The sequence below is a fragment of the Suncus etruscus genome, chromosome 4 (assembly GCF_024139225.1).
Source record: "Suncus etruscus isolate mSunEtr1 chromosome 4, mSunEtr1.pri.cur, whole genome shotgun sequence".
Taxonomy (NCBI): Eukaryota; Metazoa; Chordata; class Mammalia; order Eulipotyphla; family Soricidae; genus Suncus; species Suncus etruscus.
The window spans coordinates 140,193,530-140,217,024 of record NC_064851.1 but is presented as its reverse complement, the minus strand read 5'-3'; the positions used below and the strand labels follow the sequence as shown (position 1 = coordinate 140,217,024).

Sequence of the window (23,495 nt, the reverse complement as noted above, 5' to 3'; positions counted from 1 at the left end):
TGCCTTAAAATATAATGAAAAATTGCACAGATGAAAACAATTACTATTGTTGACACAATGCCAAAATGTAACAAACGAACAGCACTTATGCAGTTATTTGCTTTGTATTGGGCGTGGGAGGGCTACAGACTAGTTGAAATTAATATATGGAAAATAGCTGCCTTGATTCCTTAGAGATAGTCAAAAATGATCATATGTACTCACTCAGTTTATTAATCTCTGCAATGACTCTGATGAAAAATAATCAAGTTTCATTATTATAATTAAAGCATAGTGGTCCATGCTTTTCTATAAAAACAAAACTCTAAAATACAGATAACAGTAGATCCAAGGAGAGGAATTTAAGGAACTATAATTATTTTTTTTTCAAAGAGATTTTTTTTATATGGATAAAATTTGAACAGCAAAACATGGTTTCCCCAAATAAAATTTTTATGAACCTTATGCTTTACAGATTATAATTCTCAGCTTCTGGTAATTTACTATTTTTATCAGAGAAAACCTTATAAAAACAACAAAATATGTCATGGTAATTCACTGTGACTAATATAGTAGTACCTTGTGTTATATTCACATCAGGCTGACTGAACCAATTGAAATGGGCCAAATTTAATGTTTTATTCTAGGTATAAAGTTCTAAATATACGCATAAACAAAAGAAAACCTCTGAAAAATGTAGAGGACTAAATAGTGATCTTACTAAATGAAATATTCAGAGAAATAAATATTTTCTTATACATTCATTTTTATCTTACTTTAAATTTTGAATACTTATTATGGATATTAATTTTAACTTGGTTTGTAACCATTACCTTTATTTATTATTGTTAATAGGTATAGTTATTTATTCAATATGTTTTGCATTTAGGGTTATATTTGGCATTAGGGCTTACTCCTGGATCTGTGTTCAGGGGGCATGATGATCAGGGGAACCACAATTTGTGGTACCAGGATTATAACCCTGGTCTTCAAATACAAAGCAAGGTCTTACCCACTATACTATCACACCTTGCCTCCTGTAACATCTCTCGGACCCCTGTTCTATTGTATTTTGTAATAAAATAATATTTTATTTTATAAGTGAAAATAAAATCTACCTGCTTATTGCTAGTCTTTCATTCACTCTAACTGCCATATTTACTTTTGTAAACTGTGTTCAATGATAAAATTAGCTATAGAAAAATAGTTGTCTTGGGCTACTTATACATTTTAAAAAAATATTGGGACACCCCATTCATAATGAGGAGTACCCAGAGGCCACTTCCAGTGATGCTGGGAGCCACAAGATTCACAGGCAAAAATCTCTAAGGGGCTACCAAGTGTACATTTGCAATGCTAGTAGGGGACATGCTGTACTTTAGATCAAACTCAGGGTCTGCACATGCTAAGCATGTAATTTACAACTTTTCTGTCTTTACTAGTACACCATTAGAAAACCTTAGAACAGGAAGTCCTCCTTTAGGTTCCAATAGGGAAAGGATCATTTCTAAAAAATGGCATTTCAGTTTGGTCTATGCTTTTTAGATCTGCTTCTTAAGATGCACTATTATTTACAAACAAAGTTTTCTTAGAACCAGTACATAAGCTTTTCTATACTGTGTACATGGTGTTTAAAAAAGATGAACTTGCTAATTATTTTTTGTGTCGTTTTATTTTATGAATTGCTCTTTCTAGTAGCTCAACTGAATGACAGGCAAGCTTGCACTGTTTGTCAATAATGGAAAATTTGTTTCTTCTCTTTTATGATGGCTTTTTTTTTCCCTCATCTAAGGCAAGGATTGAGAACAGAAAAGCACAACTATTGGTCAACTGTGAAATACATTTGTTTTGCATTGTCTCAATTAGACATTATATATCTTTTATCACATCATCCTATATGAATCCACATACTATACAGACTAAATAAATACCAAGTGTAGACTTCGCATGCAGGGCACAATTATATTTTGGGTTTTTTTCAATGAGACATACTAATTTTAACTACAAGGTTTAAATATTTAATGCACTGATAACATTGTTGTTTTATTCTGCCTGTTGAGAGAGAATAAATATGATACACCCTAATGGTGCTTCAAATCCTTTGGGTGACTGGCAATAGTGCCACACTAAATACGACTAAAAATAATTGCAGTGGATGAAAAAACTTTCTTCTACAGACAATAATATTGCATACATTCAACATTTTCAAACATAATTAACTTTTTCTCCCCATCAGTAATCTCAACTAAATTCTATTTTAAAAATCGTTAATAACACTCAGCTATTGCTAAGTGTAACAGATGTGCCATAAAGTCTTCTTGTCCTGCAGCTGCATAAAGCTGTCTTATTTGCAGGTGATCACTGGGGTAAAGGAACATTACAATTTAATTCATATGTTGGATAGAGAAGTAGATATCAAATATTTTAGGCCTCTTTAATATTTGTACATCTTTTCCAGGTAACAATAGGGAAAACCATAAGGAATATAACTTTATAAATATGAAGGCAAAAAAATACCACTGACGAAAAGCAAAAAATAAAAAAAAACTCTAAATGTAACAGAGGAGGTGATAAATGGTATGAACTTTCTAAAACACTGTATAAATAAAAGAGTATCATATGCAACATCATGCAACACAACTGTAAAAATAAGCAATGGGACAGTATAAAACATGCACTCATCTGAGTTAAGCAGCTCTGAACATAAGCCACATAGAGAATTTCTTTTCTTACTTGCACATGTATCTTGAGGGGTTTGAAAGGTCCTTCACCATGAAGCACTCGCCTCCATTCACACAGAAAGTTTTTTCTTTCTCTGCACACTTCACAAGGTGGCTTGTCCCAGTTGTAGATGTAGATGTAGCTGGATACAAAAAAATTGAAAAAGGATAAGATTTACACCTATCTTTTGATCTTCTCACAACACCATTATTCTTAATTCTTTTAAGCATGTCTACATATAAGTATGTGAACCTTATTAAACACAAAAGCTTAATGAATGATTACAAGGAAGTTAAGTTATTCTCGGAATATAATTAAATAGAATAATATAGTGGGACAAGATGGCAAATGGTTAACACAATGAACTGCTAAATGGAATAAAATTATACAAAGGTAAGTGATGTTAAATTACCTTAAATAGGAAAAGGGACTCAATTTTTTTATAACCATTTTTTTCTCTTCTAAGGAAGTTGAATAAGAGATGATAGAATTTCATGAAGCAAATATATTTTCCTCGAAGACATTGATAAAAAGCAATGTCAATATAATTCAATTTAGGTATAAATTTTAAATTTCAACTGATTTTTTATTTTGAAAATTATTTCATATTTATATTAACTATATATCCTCTCCATCACATATAACAAAGAAAAGTGCCAAGTATTTTATTAGATCCTAATTAAAAATGTTACATTATGAACAGAATATATATGAATGCATATTAACATATACATCAAGATTAATATCACTTAAAACTTCTATTCTACTCTAATTCCCACTCAGAAGAGCAGTTATGTTGTTGATTGGTCCATTTCTAAGAAAATGGTAATAATAATACTGTTTCAAGTGTAAAGACATTTTTTCTGATTTTGCATGAAGAGAACAAACAAGTCTTAATTTTGAGTTACACTATCATTATTTGATAATCTCAAACTTCACAGTTATTTTTTACACCAAACTATTGATTGGTTCCAAGAATTAAGAGAGGCCAAAGTTTTAGTCAATCCTGAGTTTACCAAGGGCATTGAATATTAGAACTTTTTATATTACTGAGAACACTGGTGTTTAGTCTCAACAAATGTCAGTTTAATTTACACAGCTAAGATAACCATGATGAAACCAAAACTAATATCAAGATAGTAAAGATTCTATTTAGTGTCTCAGAAAAAAATTTACATCTTTTCACAAACTTTTTCTTCTTTAGCGATTCATTCCTAGTGTTTGTTAATTCCTTATATTCTTTTTCAGTTCATATTATCTTATTTACATGCACAGTTCTGATGTTCTGACCCATTATGTGTGATTTTCTGCCTTTATTTCTCAGTTCCTATATAAGTATTTTGGGATTTAATATCAGCCCTAATTTCTCCTCAATTATGCTGTGTTACTCTATCTGGTTAGAATATTCAGTATTTGATTATTCAGTTGTGAAGTACAGCCTTTCTTCCTGCGTATTCTACTGTCTAAGACATGTCTTTGGACCATTTCATTGCTTTCAGCAACCTTTTTGTGAACAACAAAGAACAGAAAAATAACTTGCGCCTTGGAGACAGTTCTGACACATATTCCATCTACTACTAGCTTTGTGTTATTGAACAAGACATTTAACCACCCAGATGTCCAATTATTTTTAATTTACAAAGTAAAGGGCAATGCTATTATTATAGTATTCTTACTGTGATAATAAACAACTTAGATAAAGGGATTGGCATAAAACTGGCACTCAAAAATAATGACAGTTATTATTACTGAATAAATAGGGAAAAAGTTTATCAATCAGACAAGAAACTTGGCAGTGGAATAGAAATACAGTGATTTCAAAGATGCATGCTATTTTTGAATTATTATTGAGGATAATTAATAATTCTGTTTCGGTACTATAACAAAAGATCCATTTCACAATGCATTTCAAGATATCCTTTGAAAATCTATGAACATGTAAAAGGAAGGAAGAAGAGTAGAGATCATTTAATTCTCTATTGTCAGCTGTGTTTTAACACCTTTATCAGGAAGAAGGGCATGCAATTTTGATAATATAGTCTATCAAATCATAGGACAGAAATATTCTATGACTGAAGCAAGAGCATAAAATCTTAATGGAAAAAGCTATATTGGTGCTATGTATTAATGTGCTCATATGGCAATTGTTTTGTTTTGTAGAGTAGGTAAGGTAAGGACTCTTTCCTAGTGTGCAACCCACCTGGGTTTTGTTCTTGGCATTCCATGTGTTTCTAGGAGTTCAACCAAGAGTGATTCTTGAGCACAGAGCCAGGAGTAAGCCTTGAGCACTACTAGATGTGGCCCAAACATACCCTTACCCCCCAAAAAATAAGTCAGGAAAGGAAATTGTCTTAAGGGCTAAAGATTTTGTATTTAAGACCTTATGTGCTGAATGGTTCAGCAGGATAACAAATTGGACAGGAGATACTTGGATCCTAGGTGTCAGACTGAGTGGGCCACCGTGCCACCAATCTGCCCACAGGAGACTTCTGGTGCTAGAGAAGGCTCAATTTTTCTGAACACCTGGCACATTGTTAGTAACTTCCCTTTCAGGAAGCACTGTATCAGGCTCCTTCAGAACACATTTTGAATCTCTAAAATATTAGAATCAACATTCCCCTCTTCACACAGCAAACTCTCCATATCCATATAATTTGTAAATAAATAGTAAATATCAGTAGGCATATAAGCAAAATACACACACAATATTTATTTTCTGACCTTGTTTATCGAAAATCATTAAGATACTTTAAAATGATTTTTATTAAATCATTGTGAGATTTGCAGTTACAAAGTTGTTGATGGCTGAATTTCAGGTTACAGTTACAATGTTCAAACAACCATCCCTTCACTAATGTGCACGTCCAGCCAATAATGCCCCCAATATCCTTCCTGTCCTATTCAAACTCTATGGCAGACACTTTTGACAGTTTCTCCCCCCTCTCTCTTTCTCCTTCCTTTTTTCTTTTCTTTTTCAGCATTGTGGTTTGCAATATATTTACTAAAAGGGCATCATGCATGCTGACACTAAGAGCAATCTCTTCAAAATTCCTTTAAATATAGCACCATTATGACTCATTAAAAATACTGCTAGATCATTAGCTGAAAATAGTGCTGGCACAATCTGATAGTAAAGTGATTCTTGAGAAAAATGAAATGAAGTAGTAGCTATCCTGCAGTCACACAGTCATAAATTTTCATGCTTAGCACCTATATCCTTTAACAGCAACAAGAACAGAAAATGACCATGGAATCCTAATGCAGCAATTATTGGCCAGGTGATGAAATGTGTACACTGACTGGGTACAGCTGTTCTGAACCAATAGGCAAATGCAGGTATAAGCTGAATCTAGAATGGAGATAGTGATAAATACACCTTTCAGATTTTCCCCAGGTTTCCTTTTATTCTGCTAAGCTGAATGCCGTGCACTGTCAGTACAAAGCTGTGATAAATTTTGCAGCGATAGCCTTTTGCTTTGGTATACATATGCCACATTCTAAGTCAGTATTTATTTGGTCATTTTGCCAGAAACTAAAAGAAGACAAAGTAGTTACTTCAGCTAAACTAGGAACACAACATTCCTTTGGGGGGAGCTGAGATGAGTTTATTTGAGGTAAAGCTAAAGGTTTTGTATGTAAAATGTCTTTCCATGTATAAAAGATGACCTCAGAATTGTTCTTGGAGGTAAAGGAAGTAGATTTTTAATTCTTCAATGCCCAATAAACCCTGCATCTCTGCTTTTTGTTACTACTTTGTCCTAACTTGGAAGTTTATATCTGTGGTTATATTCTAATAGCAATAAGCAAACACTGCTATATATGATGCTTTTTCCCAACATGTTTTTTCTTTATCCCAAATATCTTTTCCTTGGGATGTAAACAACTACAATATAAAAAAGAAAGACACAAAACAGCAACTTGTTATCAGAGAATGTGCTTTGTACTGCATCATCCCAGAACTGGTTTCTTTTAGAATATAGATCTGAACCAATGATTATAACTGACAGATTTAAGAGTTTTCTGACTTAAGACAAGACTGAAGACTAAGTACTATTTGTGGACTCTCCAAATCCTGCACCACAGATTAGGGTAAGTAAGGTTAGGAATTTGGATCTTTTGACATTTTCCTTTACCCTGACAACACTAAACCACAGCAGTAACATGGATGGAATGGCTGGAACTAGAAGAGCCAAAGATAGAGGAGAACATGCTCAAATTATGAATTTATTCCACTTCCTTATAATACGACTGCAGTATAATTATTATAAACCCCACCTTCCCACCATACATCTAAGGACTTGACAATTGCAAGGACACCACACATAGTTAAAAATGTAGCTGAACGCTTTGCTAAGAAAACTCCATCTCAGAGGCAGATCTTTCCTGGAAATACCTTTCTGTATTCAAGAATACTCATCCCTTTTCTTAGAGAAGTTCTCTCAAATAACCAGACTCCCTCCTAGCAGGGCATCTCTTTGAAGTTTTTCCTTATTCTATTTCCGCTAGTGTATAAATTAAATCTTGAGCATTACTTTCATTTAACTTACTAAATCTTCCCCTCAAAACATTTTCTGTAAAGAAGGCAAGATCCTGGAATACAGAAAAATAGAGATTGGCACAATATGCTTTCCTTTTCCAACAAAGATCATAACCTCAATTCCAGCCAGAGGAGAATAGGTCTCCAAAATGAGGATGTGGTAAGGATAAATTCCTAAATTGAACAGATCAGATGGAACAGTGTAACACCATTCTTCTTTCACAACTAGCAGGAATTAGCAGGAAGTCAGTTGCAATATGATAGCTGCCTTATGCGGCAGCTTACTTTAATGCCCAAGCTAAGCAGAAGTTTAAGCAAAATTTACTTGTCCTTTGATTAGCAGGAATCCTTTTTATTGTCAGTTCATTCTAGTTCTCCTCCCTCTCTGCTCCATTTATCCTCCTCTTTCATTTTGTGATATTACGCACAAGATATAATGGTAACAACTAAAACTAATGGAGTTCAAGAAAGGCAAGAATGAGAAAAATTCTACTAAGAAGACAGCTTTAAATATACAAACATTTATGAAGTAGGAATTGTTGTGAAATGAACAAACAGGTCCTGGCTTAATCTACCCAACTAGATAATTTATCAGCTGCAAAAATCAGATGTCAAATATTTGTTTCAAAATTTAGAGAATTCACTGTGGGTTGTAAAACTGAAAACAAATATATTACACTTCTACTATTCATTATTAATGGCTAAATAATAGAATGATAAGAAGAAAAAGCATGTTTATAAACTATGGATTATACAAAATAGGATCAAATAGTATAAATTATCATTCTACAAAATGTGAAAAGAGAATCTAATTTGGAAAGTTCTTCACTGATTGTAAAGTATCAAATTAATAACAATTATCTATTACTTGAAATTTATTATAACTGCTTGTCTATATCTTTAATCACTAAATTTCTTAATAAAATGGAGCAAGCAAGTTAATTAAAGCTTATATTTTATAGTCTTGACAAATTCGAGTTTAAATTTAATACGAATTAAATGCAGCAATATTTATCTTGATTCTTAACATCATAAAATATTAAAGTATAATGTGATACCCATAGATATCCGGGATAACTTAGTTATTTCATAATTTAATGTTTTAGAAATAATATTCTATTATAAAGATTTGTAAAACAAAATAATTTGAGGAGTAATTAAGTTTTCTGAACAAAGTACACAATATTTTCTGTAAAATGCCAGATTTTTTCTGTTCAGAAGAGGGTGAAAAGAAAATAATGAAAGACAGCATTTGCTTTCTTGCTAGTTTTAAGTAGTGTTTTCCTTATCAGTGAAGTCAATAGCACCAACAGACCCAAACCATTACACAAATGCAAATTGCTGATAAGAAACTACACTATTCTTCTCTGACAATTAGCAGAAATTATCATGATAGTATATCCCAAAGAGAATCTAATGACCCTGTCTTCCCAGTGTAAATAAATCCTTACTAGCAATTTTCAGAACCATCAGCGATTTAACTTGCATAAAATTAAAGAAATTTTTCATGAAAGATACCCATTTTTTATGACAGTATGAAATTAAATTAACACTTGCAATATGATAATATGGTTTTTTAAATTACCTGTGATATCTTCAACATTTATCGAGTTAGAAATTTGCATGCTTCCTTGCCTTCTGATTTTCTAGTTTAAGAACAAATTGAAATTATTGTTCTTGTTTGGAATACAGTCCTTTGCAATTATGTACTAGAAGCACTATGAGTTTCTACTGGGAAAAAGTGCTTATGTGGCTTCCTAAAATAAAGATGTGGATCAGAAATTGTGCAGGAAAAACTTTCTACATATTGTGGCTTCTATAGATGCCAACAAAATGAAAGGCAGAGAGCCAGAATCAGCGCTATTGTTATTAGAAAAGTAGGTGTTTTTTTTTTTTTTTCTGTTTTTGGATAGTAAGTCAATCCTTTGCTCAATAGCAAATAGGTGTTTGAAAGGGGGGAAAGATAGAAATAAATGACACCTGTAATGACTGACTTAGTCTGAGAGTAGCATCGCATCTCTTTATCTCTAACTTTGCTGGAAAAACAAAAAGGGAAGCCTCAGAAAAACTATTATGAGACCCTAAATGAACCAGAATCTGCTATAGTATAATCAGAGTATTTAATTTAATTTCATAAACCTAAGGACTTGGCTAATAAGATCCAGGCATGTTCCTAGGAGATCTATATAAGATGAGATATTGTCCTTGCAAAAACTGATAATAATGACCAATGGAAATGAACTGGTTTAAGTGAAAAATTTAGATTGGGTAATTTTTTAAATAGCTGGTGTGTATTGCATTTATTTATTTGTTTGTTAATTTATTTATTTTATTTGGGGCCACACCCAGCAGCACTCAAGGGTTACTCCTGCCTTTGTGCTCAGAAATCACTCCTGGCTGGCTTAGAGGAGCTTAAGGGATGCTGAGGATCAAACCCAGCATTGCAAGGCAAATGCCCTCTCTGCTATGCTTTCACTCTGGCCCCTAGATTGGGGGATTTTTTTAAACAAATAAAATGGTGCACTAGAAAGTATCTTTACATATCTTATATTCTACTTTATATTTAAAAAAATAGATATAAAAATAATCTCAAGAGAATGCTTTTGATGTTTAACAAAATATTGCTAGCAAAGAATTCATAGAATACACAAGGGAAAGCTGCCCAAAGTCACACAAGTGAATTAGAAAATGTGTGTTTTGGGGCCGGTAAGGTGGCACTAGAGGTAAGGTGTCTGCCTTGCAAGCGCTAACCAAGGAAAGATCCCGACCATGGTTCAATCCCCCGGCGTCCCATATGGTCCCCCCCAAGCCAGGGGCAATTTCTGAGCCCTTAGTCAGGAGTAACCCTGAGCATCAAACGGGTGTAGCCCAAAAAAACAAAAAAACAAAAACATAAAAAAAGAAAGAAAGAAAAGGAAATGTGTGTTTTCTGTTTTATTAAATATATATCAAGGCTAAATTAAGTGAATAATACTGCCTTTGAATTTCTTTCTTTTATTGAATCTCTGGAAAGACCCTAATATTATTTGCCCTTCTATAGGAAACTGAAAAGTGACCTCTGGGTATAACTTCTTATAAAATAAAATTAAAATTTTTATTATAATATTGATATCATTTTCACTAAACACAAATTTCCATTAATTGCTAAGCAAATTACTTGGTGTCATTAAATAACATTATCCTCTGAAAAATAAAATTGTAAAGCAACATTACTTTTTAAACATACAAGTTACTATGTAAATATTTTTCTGAAAGTGCATTTCACTCCAACAACAGCCATCATTTTGGTATACCGTAACTTAGAGCCATATGCAAACAACATAAATGATTTTAGGATGAAATAGCTTTTCTAAAAAAGAGATAGGACTCTCACAGTAGATACTGACTGGAAGAAAATACAAGAAGCTATACTTTCTTCACAAATCCGATCATCTTTTTTAGCTAAGAGTTCAACTCTAGAATACAGTTTTGCTGTATGTTTTCTATTTCATCACTGGAATTTTTATATAAGTATACAATTTCCTTTGCCAGAACTACACAAACTTTCAAGTTGTCCCTTGAATCTTTCCCCATCAATACCTATCATAAATGCAAAAAATCTGTCTAGCCTAAAAGGCAAAAATTAGCATTTAACTGGCTTAATTTGATAAATTTCTAGCTAAATGCAAAAGCCACATATTCTTTATTACAAACCCTGTACTTTCTATGGACATTAATTTGGTCAGCAGAGGTCATATCAATATCAAAAATGTTACACTGTCCTTTTTCCAGTTAATCAAAAGTTTTGAGCACAAAACCAAACAAATCACATAAAGAAGAGTAATTAAGAATTATTCAAAATGTGACTATAATTACCATATGATATTTGCTGACTTAGGTTAATTTATTCATCAAGTAAATAAAAGGTCAGAAGATAGAAACTATGAGATAACTTCATTACCTTACTCAACAGACTAGAAATATCAATGTAAATATTACTACTTAATTATTAATTAATTATTATATATTATAATTATATTATATAATTAATTGTGTATATAATATATATAATTATTGTATAATTATAATTATAATATTAATTATAATATTATAACTTAATTATTACTTAATATCAATGTAAATAATTGACATGATAATTTCAATAAATACCAAATCATATTTGTTGAGATTACATATCATTTTATATATTACTGAGTTTTAAATTACTCAGTTACTCAGATACAGTTATAATTAATAAAAAGTATGTAGAGGGACACACTAATAACCCCAGAAGATTCAATTCTGCAAAAATTAGATTATCAAGGGTGCTATAAGAAAAATAAACTTTTCCCTAAAAGAAAAAAAGAGAAAAAGAAAGACAAATAGAGAAAGAGCTAGAGATAATAAAAAATAAAGAAAAACAATCTAAAATGTAAATATTTAAAAGAATCAGGTTATATGTCAACCAATCATCATACATGAAATTCATTTGGACCCACTTTCAAACAGCCATTATATATATATATATGATATTTATGAGGTAGTCTTTTTAGAGATTAGATATTGAATACCACTAAGGAGTTATCATTAGTGAGTTATGTGTTACATTATGGTCTTGTTAAAAAACAATCCTTATCATATGTATTTATATATGCAAAATGAAATATGTATTTATTAAATGATAAGATGTCTGGGATTTCTTTTGAAACTATATGAGGGAAGGGGAGGGAGTGGTATCAAGTTAGAGAAATTCATAATTGCTGAAATGGATATTGGCAATGTGGAGATTATATTACTCTTAGTATCTGCTTATGTCTAATATGTATATTTTGAATGCATGTATGTACATCTTTAAATATATGCTTTCAATGTTTAGAATTTTAAATGTAAAATGTCAATTTGAGTCTTTTAAAGATCTGTCTTCATAAAGTTGAATTATATCTTCCCAAAACATCTACTTTTAACCAACAACCAAAGTCCTATTTAACATAAAAATCTAGAGTGGGAATCTCCATTAGTGATAACTATAAGCTAATGAGGTTGTTTAACAATGTATTTAACAATTATTTTAAAATCCTAAACAAAACAATAAGGTAGGAAAAGAAATGTGGACTGGAGTGATAGTACAGTGATTTAAGGCACTTGTCTTGCACTGGTGACCCAGGCTCAATTTCTGATATCCTGTGTGGTCTCCTGAGAGCACCAGTTGCATTCCCTGAGTGAAAAACCAGGAGTAAGACTTGAGCAACATTATGTGTGTGGCCCCAAAACTAATAAAAACAAAAAGAAGTATGATATAACAACCATTGAATACCATAACAATGAATACCATCAAGTATTAAGTAGTAAAAGTTCCCAATTAAACAAAGAGCTAATATCCACAATAACCCATAAAATAAGAATCAATAGGGCCAATCAACTATGAATCAAATCAGAAATATGAATAGTAAGAAATAGCATGACAGTGTAAAAAAATGTTACACGGCAAGAAGGGAAATTAGGTCTGGGTTGGGAGAAAATGTTCTGTTTAAAAAGAAAAGCAAAAGAATTTGTAGAAATAGAAAAACAAAAGTTAGGTTCAATAAATGAAACAGTTCAATATGACTAGAAGATAAATAGGTCTATTTATAATTTATTAATAATAAATAGATTTATTTATAATTCATATAAAGTTGTGAATTAATGATTTATAAAACAGTATAAATTGTTTTATAAAGATTCTTGGAAATCAATTATAATAAATTTGTTTGATATATTTCAGGAAAATTAACTATTATTTTTATAGGTCTTGAATAAAATACATATGAGAAGATGAGTGAAGAAGTTTTTACAAAGGTCTAAGTAAGATTGGAATTTTTGATTAAACTGGCACAGTTTAATCAGTTTAATAATGATAGACAAAGAACAGAGACTCATTCAAGGAATAATGACTTGTAGTTCTGCATTAAAAGTAGGTAAGAGTTAAATATTTCATATATATTTCACCTTGTATCCTTAAGGTATTCAAATTAATTAATATATGCTTTATCTTTTAAAACTATTCCATGTACAATATAGAAAGTGCTCTAATATTAAAGAAAATTAGAAGTTGACCCACTGTTAATATTTGATAGTAAAATTAAAATTCCAAATTATAACTACAAGGCAATGCCTGATGACTTCCTGGTTTGCTTCCTAGATGACTTTCTATACTTGCTGATACAAAGAAACTTACTACTATAGACTATTGTAGACTATACAATGGACTATACAATAAACTTACTAAAATAGACAACACTTTAATTGACCTACAATTCTAAGTTATAGGACAATCAAAGTTCTGGAAATATCTTTATGACATAAAACAATAACTTTATTTTGCCTTAGAGCTAGGTGTTTCTGGCTTTACACTCCTGAATTTCCTAGAGGTTCTCAGGAGACCATATGGGATGCTGAGGATTATATCCAATAGCAGTTTACAAGGGAAACACCCTACCTGCTGTACTATTGCTCTGGCCCCTAATTTCTGAATAATGGTTAACTATTCTAAACTTTCAGTATTTCACATATGGGTGCTTCCAAAAGAAAGTGAAGAAAATATGTATCTAGGCAATACAGACATAGTATTCCAAATATTTCAATTGTGATATCAAGGATATCTATCTTTGATCCTTAACTCTGTAAAGCAAGAAACCCAAATAATATTCTTTAAAACATCACTTTTGCAGCTCTAAAAGCTTGCTTTGAATCCTACTACATACATTTAGTTCAATTACTAAAATTTTATGTTTTCAGTTCAGTTAGTTGTGGCCTAGATACTCAGATTCTATTTTCCATCAGCATTACATTTTTCTCAACCAAAGGTTGCTGCATATAATATAATATAATAAGATATAATATAGTAAGATAATATAATAAGATCATGTTCAAACACATGAATCTTGCTCTGTAAACTGGGATAATTTTAATCCATACATTTGCCCAGAGTTTCTGGGAGTTCTTTATTCCCAGGACTGTGATCAGAATGGCAGAGCATCACTCCCTGTAATGTGATTTGTTACTAAATGTGCATCTGTAAATTTTAGGTTCTTAGTAAAAAATTCTACATTAAATAAAGTATCACATGAAATCAGATTTTTTCAAGATAATCATTGTCATTTACAAATGACCTATGTGAACAGAAATAGCACAAAATTTCAAAGAAACTCATGAACTTAAATTATTCACCTGAAGAAAACTATTTACTTTTTTCACTGTCTTAAAAAAAGGATTTGCTGGTTCCATAATAAGTTCTAGTAGGTTTTGTTTCTGATTATTTGGGTCAGAGATAAGGGAATTGGTGGAGATACTGTCATAGGCAATTGCTATTATTTCATATGAATTGGGTCAAAATAAAATAATATTGGGGCTGGAGAGATAGTAAATGGTTAGTGTTAGCCTTGCATGTGGCTGACCAGTGCTGGGTACCAAAAACCCCAGGTAATCTCTGAGTAACAGCAGGAGTGATTCCTGAAACCAGAGGGCAAGAGTAAGCCCTGATAATGTCCAGGCATGGCTCTCCAAAAGCAAAAATAAATTATCTTCACAGCATATGCCTAAGGAAACTTTCCTTAAATCCTATTGTTGTCATTTGTCTATTTACATTTTACTACTTTTGGTGTTAAACTTTGTTTAATGGAAAAAAAAAAACAGGTAAAAACATGAACTACACTCATAATATACATAACATTTTTCAAAATGGAGAACTGTGCAGTATTATAGTATCTTTATTTGATCTAGCTATTTCAAAGAAAAAAAATCAGAAGATGGAAAAACTCAATGGAAAGCATACCACTGTTAAACAAACAAAAATTTTTGAAATTTGTTGAAAAATAATGTTGAAACACAACATTAAAAAGGAACATAGAGTAGAAAATAGTGCTTTAGCTAGGTTTTTCTTGATATTTCTCCATAATGCCAGTAACAAGGAATAAGTTTACACACCAAGAATTTTAGCTATCACTCATTAACTTTATCCTGGTGTGTGTGTGTGTGTGTGTGTGTGTGTGTGTGTGTGTGTGTGTGTGTGTGTTACTAAAATTCCCATATCATGGTGTGGTAATCATTCAGAATAGCTCATGTCTTTTTCCTTTTAAAAATAAGCTATTTTGAATTTGTTGCAAGTATATACTTAGTAGAGATTTGTATTCTTTCTGTCTGTTAGGGAACAATATCAAAAAGGGTGTGTGGGCATGTGTGTAGATCACCTAAAAACAAAACATGCAAAACTAAATCCTAGGCCTCTCCTACTTTTCCAATTTAATTCCTCATATTCCCATACCATTCTCGGAATGATGACCTAAGTTAAAATTTGTCATTTAATTCAAAACCTTTCAAGAAGTGAAATGCTTTAAAGTAACAAATAGCATGCCTTATAGGAATTCTCATTTCTATTTCTACTCAAATGGGCATTGGCAATGTTTAATGATGAATTCTCAGATTCAATAACTACAGAATCCAGTGGCTACGTTAATGAGGAGACATGTTCTAGCTAGCTCTGCTTCTAAATTCTACTAGAAGAGTTCATAGATGAACTTGGCCTTTATTGCTAAGCAGAATATTGGGTCTTATTTCACAAAAGAGATCTTGATAGGAAGAACCCAAATCTATGCCTTTAATTTTTTCTTGGTTTATTCTCCAGGCAGGCTCCAGAAACCATAGAGTTCTAGGGAACTAATTATAGTTGGCTATGCTACAGCAACACAAATATATTAGCCACTATACTATCACTTGGGCTTCAATGTACTCTAGACTGTAAAAGTTCTATTTTATTCATGGCTTTCTATTTAAGAGATTTTTCTTTTCTTTCTTTTTTTTTTCAGCCACATCTGCTGATTTTCAGAATTTACTTCTAGCTCTATGCTTAAGGATCATCCTAAGTAAAGTCAGAGGACCAGATGGGATATCTTGGATTAAAACAAGCTTAGTCAAATGTAGGGCAAGCACCCTACTTGCTGTACTATTGGTCTGGCTCTTAAGGAAAATTTATTTCTGAAGAATTTTGAAGGATAAACATTGATGTTGAGACATTAAAAAGTTTTTTTCTTTGATTATACAAGAATAGCTAAACTTGTGTGAAACAGCTTAATCCCAGAGATATGATCTCTTAATAGATTTAAATTATGGCAGAAAACTTTTGAGACTCCCAACTCCCTGCACCAAAAGGCCTAAAGTTTGCTATCTAGAATGCAAATGCTTTTAAAATGCTCTAAAGTACTAAATACTTAGGAAAGTTGTTCTAAAAATCAAACAAGTATCTGTAATTACATAATGATAATAAAAACGGATCTTAATTACCAGACAAATATGGCAAAATACAACAGTCCTTCTCTCTTCCTTCATACTATTCTCTATTTAAGTGTTAGTAAATTGTTAGTTAAATGGCCACTGAATCAGGACTGAGGGTCATTCTGGGAAGTTAACTCACTACAATTTAGAACACTAAGTGACTAGTTTTTCTTGTCTTTTGAAAAATCAAAACTGCTCAATCATTTACTGACTAAAAGGCTGAGTTTTAGTCTTTAGATATTTTTGCATATGATACCCTAAAAGCAGAAGGATCATTGATTTAAAAAATAAAGACAAGTCATATTATCCTTCAATAAATCTCTTCACCAGTTTACTCAAAAATCTATTCTCAAAGCTAGAAACAGGACTAAAGATAGCCCACTATTTTTCCTTAATTTTTCTAGACTTTTTTATTTATAGTCAAATAAATTGATATTAGCTCATCATAAAATAAATATAACTTTAAGCATGAGTATATGAAGAAATAAATTATTCAAAAATACTATATACTTATTTAAAAACAATTTAAACCAATTTTTTCTTCTGACAAATTCAGGACTCCAAATATCTATTTGTATATTTCACTGTCTACCTTCATTTTTTATATTCTGTTTACAGGAGTTAAAGATCATTTCATCTGGGAACTATTTTAATTGTAAATGATAAATTTTAGTTGTTCAAAGGTAGACAAGCAGTACTCACAGATGAACAGATGGGCATTGTAAATGAGTGTGAATTTATAAATATTTATTTATGTATAAATATTTATTCCTAGGGTTGTTTCCGCCATAATTTTTTTCTAAAATAAAAATTATATATTGGAAGATCCATGGTTATAGTCACAAAACGCAGATCATACATATTAAAACAAAATTTCCAGGGTCAGGGATGTGACTCAGCGGTATAATACCTGCCTTGCATATTAAGGCCTCATTGGAGTTCTAGCATCACATTTATGTTAGAGGAAAAGCAGCAAGAGAAAATGGATTGTTTTGATTTATAAAACCTGAACTCTTTTTGAGATCCAGAAAGTAAACTAGAAGTTCGATGTAACTAGGGAGGCCATGAATGTAAAGACATTTTTGTTTGTTTGTTTGTTTGTTTGTTTGGGGCCACACCCATTTGACGCTTGGAGTATACTCCTGTTATGTGCTCAGAAATTGGCCCTGGCTTGGGGGGACCATATGGGACACCAGGGGATCGAACTGCGGTCTGTCCTAGGCTAGTACTTGCAAGGCAGACGCCTTACCTCTAGAGCCACCTCTCTGGCCCCACTGCACAATGTAAAGACTTTTATGTAAAGTCTTTTATAATGTCCTTCACAGACAAAAGTTTTCACAGCAGGATTTACTAAAACTGAAGAGTTTAAATGCTAGAAATTGTTACTTTACTTATTTTTTCCTGGTGAACACACAATATTCTTTGTGGCGTAAAGCTGAATAATTGTAATTTATAGAAAAATGTTATAAGATTGAAAAAGTAGTAAAATATAGTTTGGTTTACTTATTAAATAGGCAAGTGTACTGATAATTAAACTTACATTTTAGAAACAGGTACATGATGAATTTATTGTATATAAATATATACACAGACATATATTTAGGTATGTAAATATATAAAGATCAGAAGAAAGAAGCCAACTTTATCAAAGTTTTCTGGCTTGTAGGGCCAGCACTAACAATTTCAGAAACTCTGTGAAGCAGATCTGAATAACCCAAGTCCCAAAAACAGAAGTATACTGGTTTATTAAAATGCTTGTTCTTTTTTACAAGAAGCTCTGTGATGAGATATATTATGAGGTCAGACAAAGATGCAACTCTTCTTAGACATGGAAGTACTGGGTCAAAGTAAATACATCTCAAATATATATCATTACAAGAGATACAAAAAGTGACACTGAAGTCTTAGATATTAACATTCCTAAACATGATCAGAATAAATTTTTTTTTTTTTTGGTTTTGGGCCACACCCGGCGGTGGTCAGGGGTTACTTCTGGCTATCTGCTCAGAAATAGCTCCTGGCAGGCACGGGGGGACCATATGGGCCGCCAGGATTTGAACCAACCACCTTAGGTCCTGGGTCGCTTGCTTGCAAGGCAAGCACCACTGTGCTATCTCTACGGCCCAGAGCTAATTTTTTTTGATAAATAATATTGAAGTAAAATAATTACGTTGAAATAAATTTGCTTAGAGAAATGTGAAAGTAGAGGGAAGAATATACACACCTAGACAAAGAGAGACAGAGATGAGAGATCAAGTCTGCAATGAAAAAAAAATGAATTAAGAGCATTTAATAGTTAAAATAATAAAGAGAATATACCCTTAATATTGAACTTGATGATTTAATAAGGAAAAATAGCACACTTAAAGTTAGATGAGAAGTAACATTTTAATAAGGCTGATAGGAATCTCTATTGATTGAAAATATAGAATTGCTAGATATAGCTTTTCCACTTGCCAGATATAATTTAATATGGCCAATGCTCTTAAAATCATTCAAAAGTTGAAGGGTATGCATGTTTACTGCTAACTAGGAAGGAAAGTTAAGTTGCCTGCCATGCTTTCATGTCTCCTACTTCCAACAAAAAGCAAAACAAACAAACAAACAAACAAAAATAAAGCATTCTGTTTGTTTACAACAATTACCACTAAGATACCATCCAAAATAAAAATTAAATTGATAAAACAAAAAGGGTGTAACAAATTCAGTTAGATCATCATTTACTTTTCAGAACAGAGTAAAAATTTTAAAAAAAGGCTGCCATTTTTTTAAATATTATAATTTGGTTCTACAAAGTACGACTGGGGATATGATTTTTTACAAAGTGTGAGGGTATTAGAGTCATTGAAAGATAAAATATAAGAAAAAAAAAGGATCACTGAACGTAGCAGCATCCACCTTCCAGAAAGTAACCCTTTCTAGTACATGTCACCTATTTCAGCATAATTGGAAAATTTTTTTCTCTTCAACTTTCCAAGTAATTATGAAACAAAGTGATCCTGAATGTTTAAGCACAAATTAGAAAAGTCATCAGAAATCCACCAATGATACTAAACTGTGCCAATAGTCTAATGATGCTATAGAACTTCTAATTTTGTTTTTTAAATATATATATATTTATTGAAATATTAAAAATTGCAAAGTCCTTCATAGTTAAATTTCAGGCATACAGTGACAGTGAATGAAGGCCATTCTGACCACCAGTGTTGACCTCCCTCCACCAAAGTTTTCAGCGTGCATCCTGTACCACCACTCTTAGTTCTGTATAACAGTTAGTTACTTAGTTCAACAGACCCATTTTTAACATAATTTTTATTTTTTATATAACACAAAGCCTCTTTCATTTCTTCATGAAACCAAAGTAAGAGACACTATACACATTATTCTAAATGCATCTACTAATATAAATGTGCTGAGTAAAATATCATAGGAGAGTTACGGCAGCAGGAGCTATTCCAAATTAGATGCTAAATTTAGTCATGATGTCTGTGCAATATTTAATATTTGTATAAGATCTATAATTGACCTCAATACAAGACTAATACTACCACATCCTTTAAAAGCTGATTGTACTCAGCAAAGTGATAAGGGAAAAAAGAAAAAAAAATACAGCACACTATAAGAGATGTGGATAAATTTAAAAAAAAGAAAAATTATATCCAGTGACATTGAAAATTAGGCTCATTTTGTGACTGGTAATTTTTCTTTAACCTCATTGTCTTATAACATATAAATCACTCAAAAGAAGGTTTTTAAAAGGGGTCCTGTGAGAACTGCTTAATTGAAAGATAAATCTAGACAACCAAGTGATTTAAATGAGTAACTCTTTTAAAAATGGGTTAAACAGCTGACATCAAACAGCTTTCTTTTAGTTAAGTTACATATAAAATTATTCATATCAAACTTCCTTATCTCTAACTAAATAAATTCTCTAAGTCAAAGTGTGGCAGGCATAATTAACGTATTTACTAATGGCAGATATCTTTTAACATTTGGGGCTGTAGAGAGTACAATAGGTAAAGTGCTTTCCTTCCCCATAGCTGACCCGGTTCAAACTCCAGCATCCCATAAGGTCCCCCTGCACCAACAGTAGTGAGTAATTCCTGAATGCAGAGCCAGAAGGAGCCCCTGAGTATTTTTGGGTGTGGTCTCAAAATGAACAATATGTCTGCAACATTGAAATATGAATATATAATGTCGTTTAATTTTTATTACATTTTTCTATACTCAAGTGAATATTTACTAACATCTTATACAGCAATCTAAGCCAAGATTCATTATTACTCACTGAAAACTTGAAATTCTGTAGGATAAGTCATAGATTTGGAAGATATCTGAGAATATGAGAATTATAAATTTATTTCTTCTGTGAGATAAGACAAACAAGGCACAGAGCACTGTTATATAATTCTTCAAAATCTAATTGTGTGTAACAAACATGACGAACATACTGAATTTTGTACTTTCCAATGCACCATTAACGTTTATAGCTTAGCATCCTTTGTTTCCTAAAAATAAGAAGTCAATGTGGAGTAGAATGTCAAGAAATCAATAGAAAGTAATTAGGAAGAGTGTTTAATGTCCTTGAGAAAAGCTTTGAAAGCAGGCAGAAAGGCTTTGTCATAGCAAGTGATCAACATTCTGATTTTTTCTTCCATAATAAAAAGAAGAGGCAATAATTTAAATTACTTTATTTAAAGAAACATATAAATGTCAAGTGTTGCCTTGGGCCATATTGTAGTTAATGTGGTGTTTTCCATTATAAAGATCCACAACTGGAAGTGCCTTTAGAGAAGGAAGATCTCTATGCAGCAGTATATATTTAAAAACATATTAAAAAAGCAACAACAACAAAAACAATAACAAGATAAACCATTTTAACACTTAGCTGCTTTAGCAAACTGTTTCTATCATCTCTGGGGAAAGACACTGAGTGAAAGGAAATAACAATTAGTGAGTGACTTGAATGTACTAGAGAAAGAATACACATGACCTCATACAGTTTTCATAAGAACCTGTTATCAGAAACTAAACAAAGTTGGAAAAAGAGTTAGAATTTGCCAATGTCCTACATAGATGAAAAACTGTAGTCAAAATTCAAATTCAGATATCAAATTACATGGTGCTGGGATTGTCAAAAAACACCATTCAAGTATTTTGTATATTTGAATGGGTGGTTCTTATTATTTTGAATGTCCTTAGACTCTAGGATCTGGGAAATGCTACATATGTTTTGTTTACATGCATTTTAAAAAATAATCAAGGGCTCACCTTTGTAACAGACAAGTTATTTTAAGGGTTTCAGAATTGTTCATTTAAAATTAGAATCTAGGGGCCGGAGAGATGGCATGGAGGTAAGGCGTTTACCTTTCATGCAGAAGGTCATCGGTTCGAATCCCGGCGTCCCATATGGTCCCCCGTGCCTGCCAGGAGCAGTTTCTGAGCACAGAGCCAGGAAAAACCCCTGAGCACTGCCGGGTGTGACCCAAAAACCACAAAAAAAAAAAAAAAAAAAAAAGAATAAAAAAAAAAAATTAGAATCTAAATTTTTTTTTATAATTCGGAATACTCTATATCATGAATTCACTAAGGTGGAAAAAAAAGCATTTCTTTTTATTTTCTGTTAATTCTAACCAGACTGCTTTCTCAATACACAATAGCTCAATTAGAAGCAAACATACAATTTCAGAACATCTCTAAAATTATCACAGATCACAATAAAATATAACAATACAAATTAAAGTTTGCCAATGATTTTTGAGTGCATGTATGTGTAGGCATCTGTATTATGTATTAAAGGTGATTTAATCTCTAGGACTTTATTACAAATATCACTGTATTTTATAAAAAAACCTACATTCACAAATGAATAATTTACTTAAAAGCTGTCTTCGTATCTTAAAAAACCAAACACTTTGTACCTACATCTTTAAGACCTGTGGTAGAAGCCAGGCAGTAATTTCCTCTGTCACAGGCTATCCAGCTTTTTTCATTTTCCGTCAATATTATAGGAGAAATACTTAATCAACTTCTGTATTCTTTTTAGAAAGACTGAACTAGTATTATTCATATAAAAACCTAATTTTCTGGAATGTAGTTTCATATAACTGAACAACTTTTTTTTAACAACAATTCTTTCTAAATGAAACAAAGCACAAGCATAAAAATCTTCTCAGGAATGTATTATTTATATATTTGTTTAATGTACACAGCTTGAAAACATCACGGAGCTGCACTTAAATGTTTGCACATTTGATGCAGAAATCCACTTAAATAATTTTAAATATATTTAAGTAGCAAACTATGAATGTGTACATTATTCCCAGAACAGTCAAATGTAACCCTTGGTTTCACATTAAATTAGATTTTAATAAGTACTGATTATTTTCTCTCTCTTCTGAATTTCTCAGAAGCATGACTTAGGACTTCTGTGTTCCTTATATTCCAAAATGCAAGGAAAAAGATTAAGAGATAATCTAATTCTTAATTATGCATAATTTTTTGACCTCAGATAATATTAAAATTCTGAATATATGTAATATTCTGTTACTGCTATAAATCAATATGAAATACATATTCTTAAAGTAAAATGGCAAGTCTGTTGTATATTATTTGTTATTAACTACTGTTACCTCAAAAGTACAGGTTTTTAAGTAAGAAATAATCTGAAAATGCATGTAGTTTTTTACAAAAATCTTTGCATTTCCTTCCACAATATTCATATAATAATGGAATAAAGGAAATAGAAAATCAGTTTAAAATAAGTTAAAAATCAGTAAACATATTAATTAACTGATATTATATTAGATTTGAAAATAATTAAATAGCATTTATCTACAAGGAAACAAAAGGATCATTTCTAAAGCTTTCTTTTGAAGTCCTATCGCACAGTATTCAGTTTTACTACCAATAAAAGAAATGATATAAGTGAGATTAATATTTGATGAATGATAGTTGAGAAAATTTATAATTC

The 23,495-nt window shown here is 31.6% G+C and overlaps 1 protein-coding gene across 3 annotated transcripts in view; it reads right to left on the bottom strand.

Annotated features, from left to right (window-relative positions):
• NRG1 (neuregulin 1) overlaps positions 1 to 23,495 on the bottom strand; it is a 218,956-nt gene that overhangs the window by 34,691 nt on the left and 160,770 nt on the right. For all 3 annotated transcript variants that reach the window (XM_049772342.1, XM_049772341.1, XM_049772343.1), the window contains one exon: positions 2,713 to 2,842. In XM_049772342.1, coding sequence (XP_049628299.1) covers positions 2,713 to 2,842 — 130 coding nt within the window. The remainder of the gene's footprint in view (positions 1 to 2,712; positions 2,843 to 23,495) is intronic.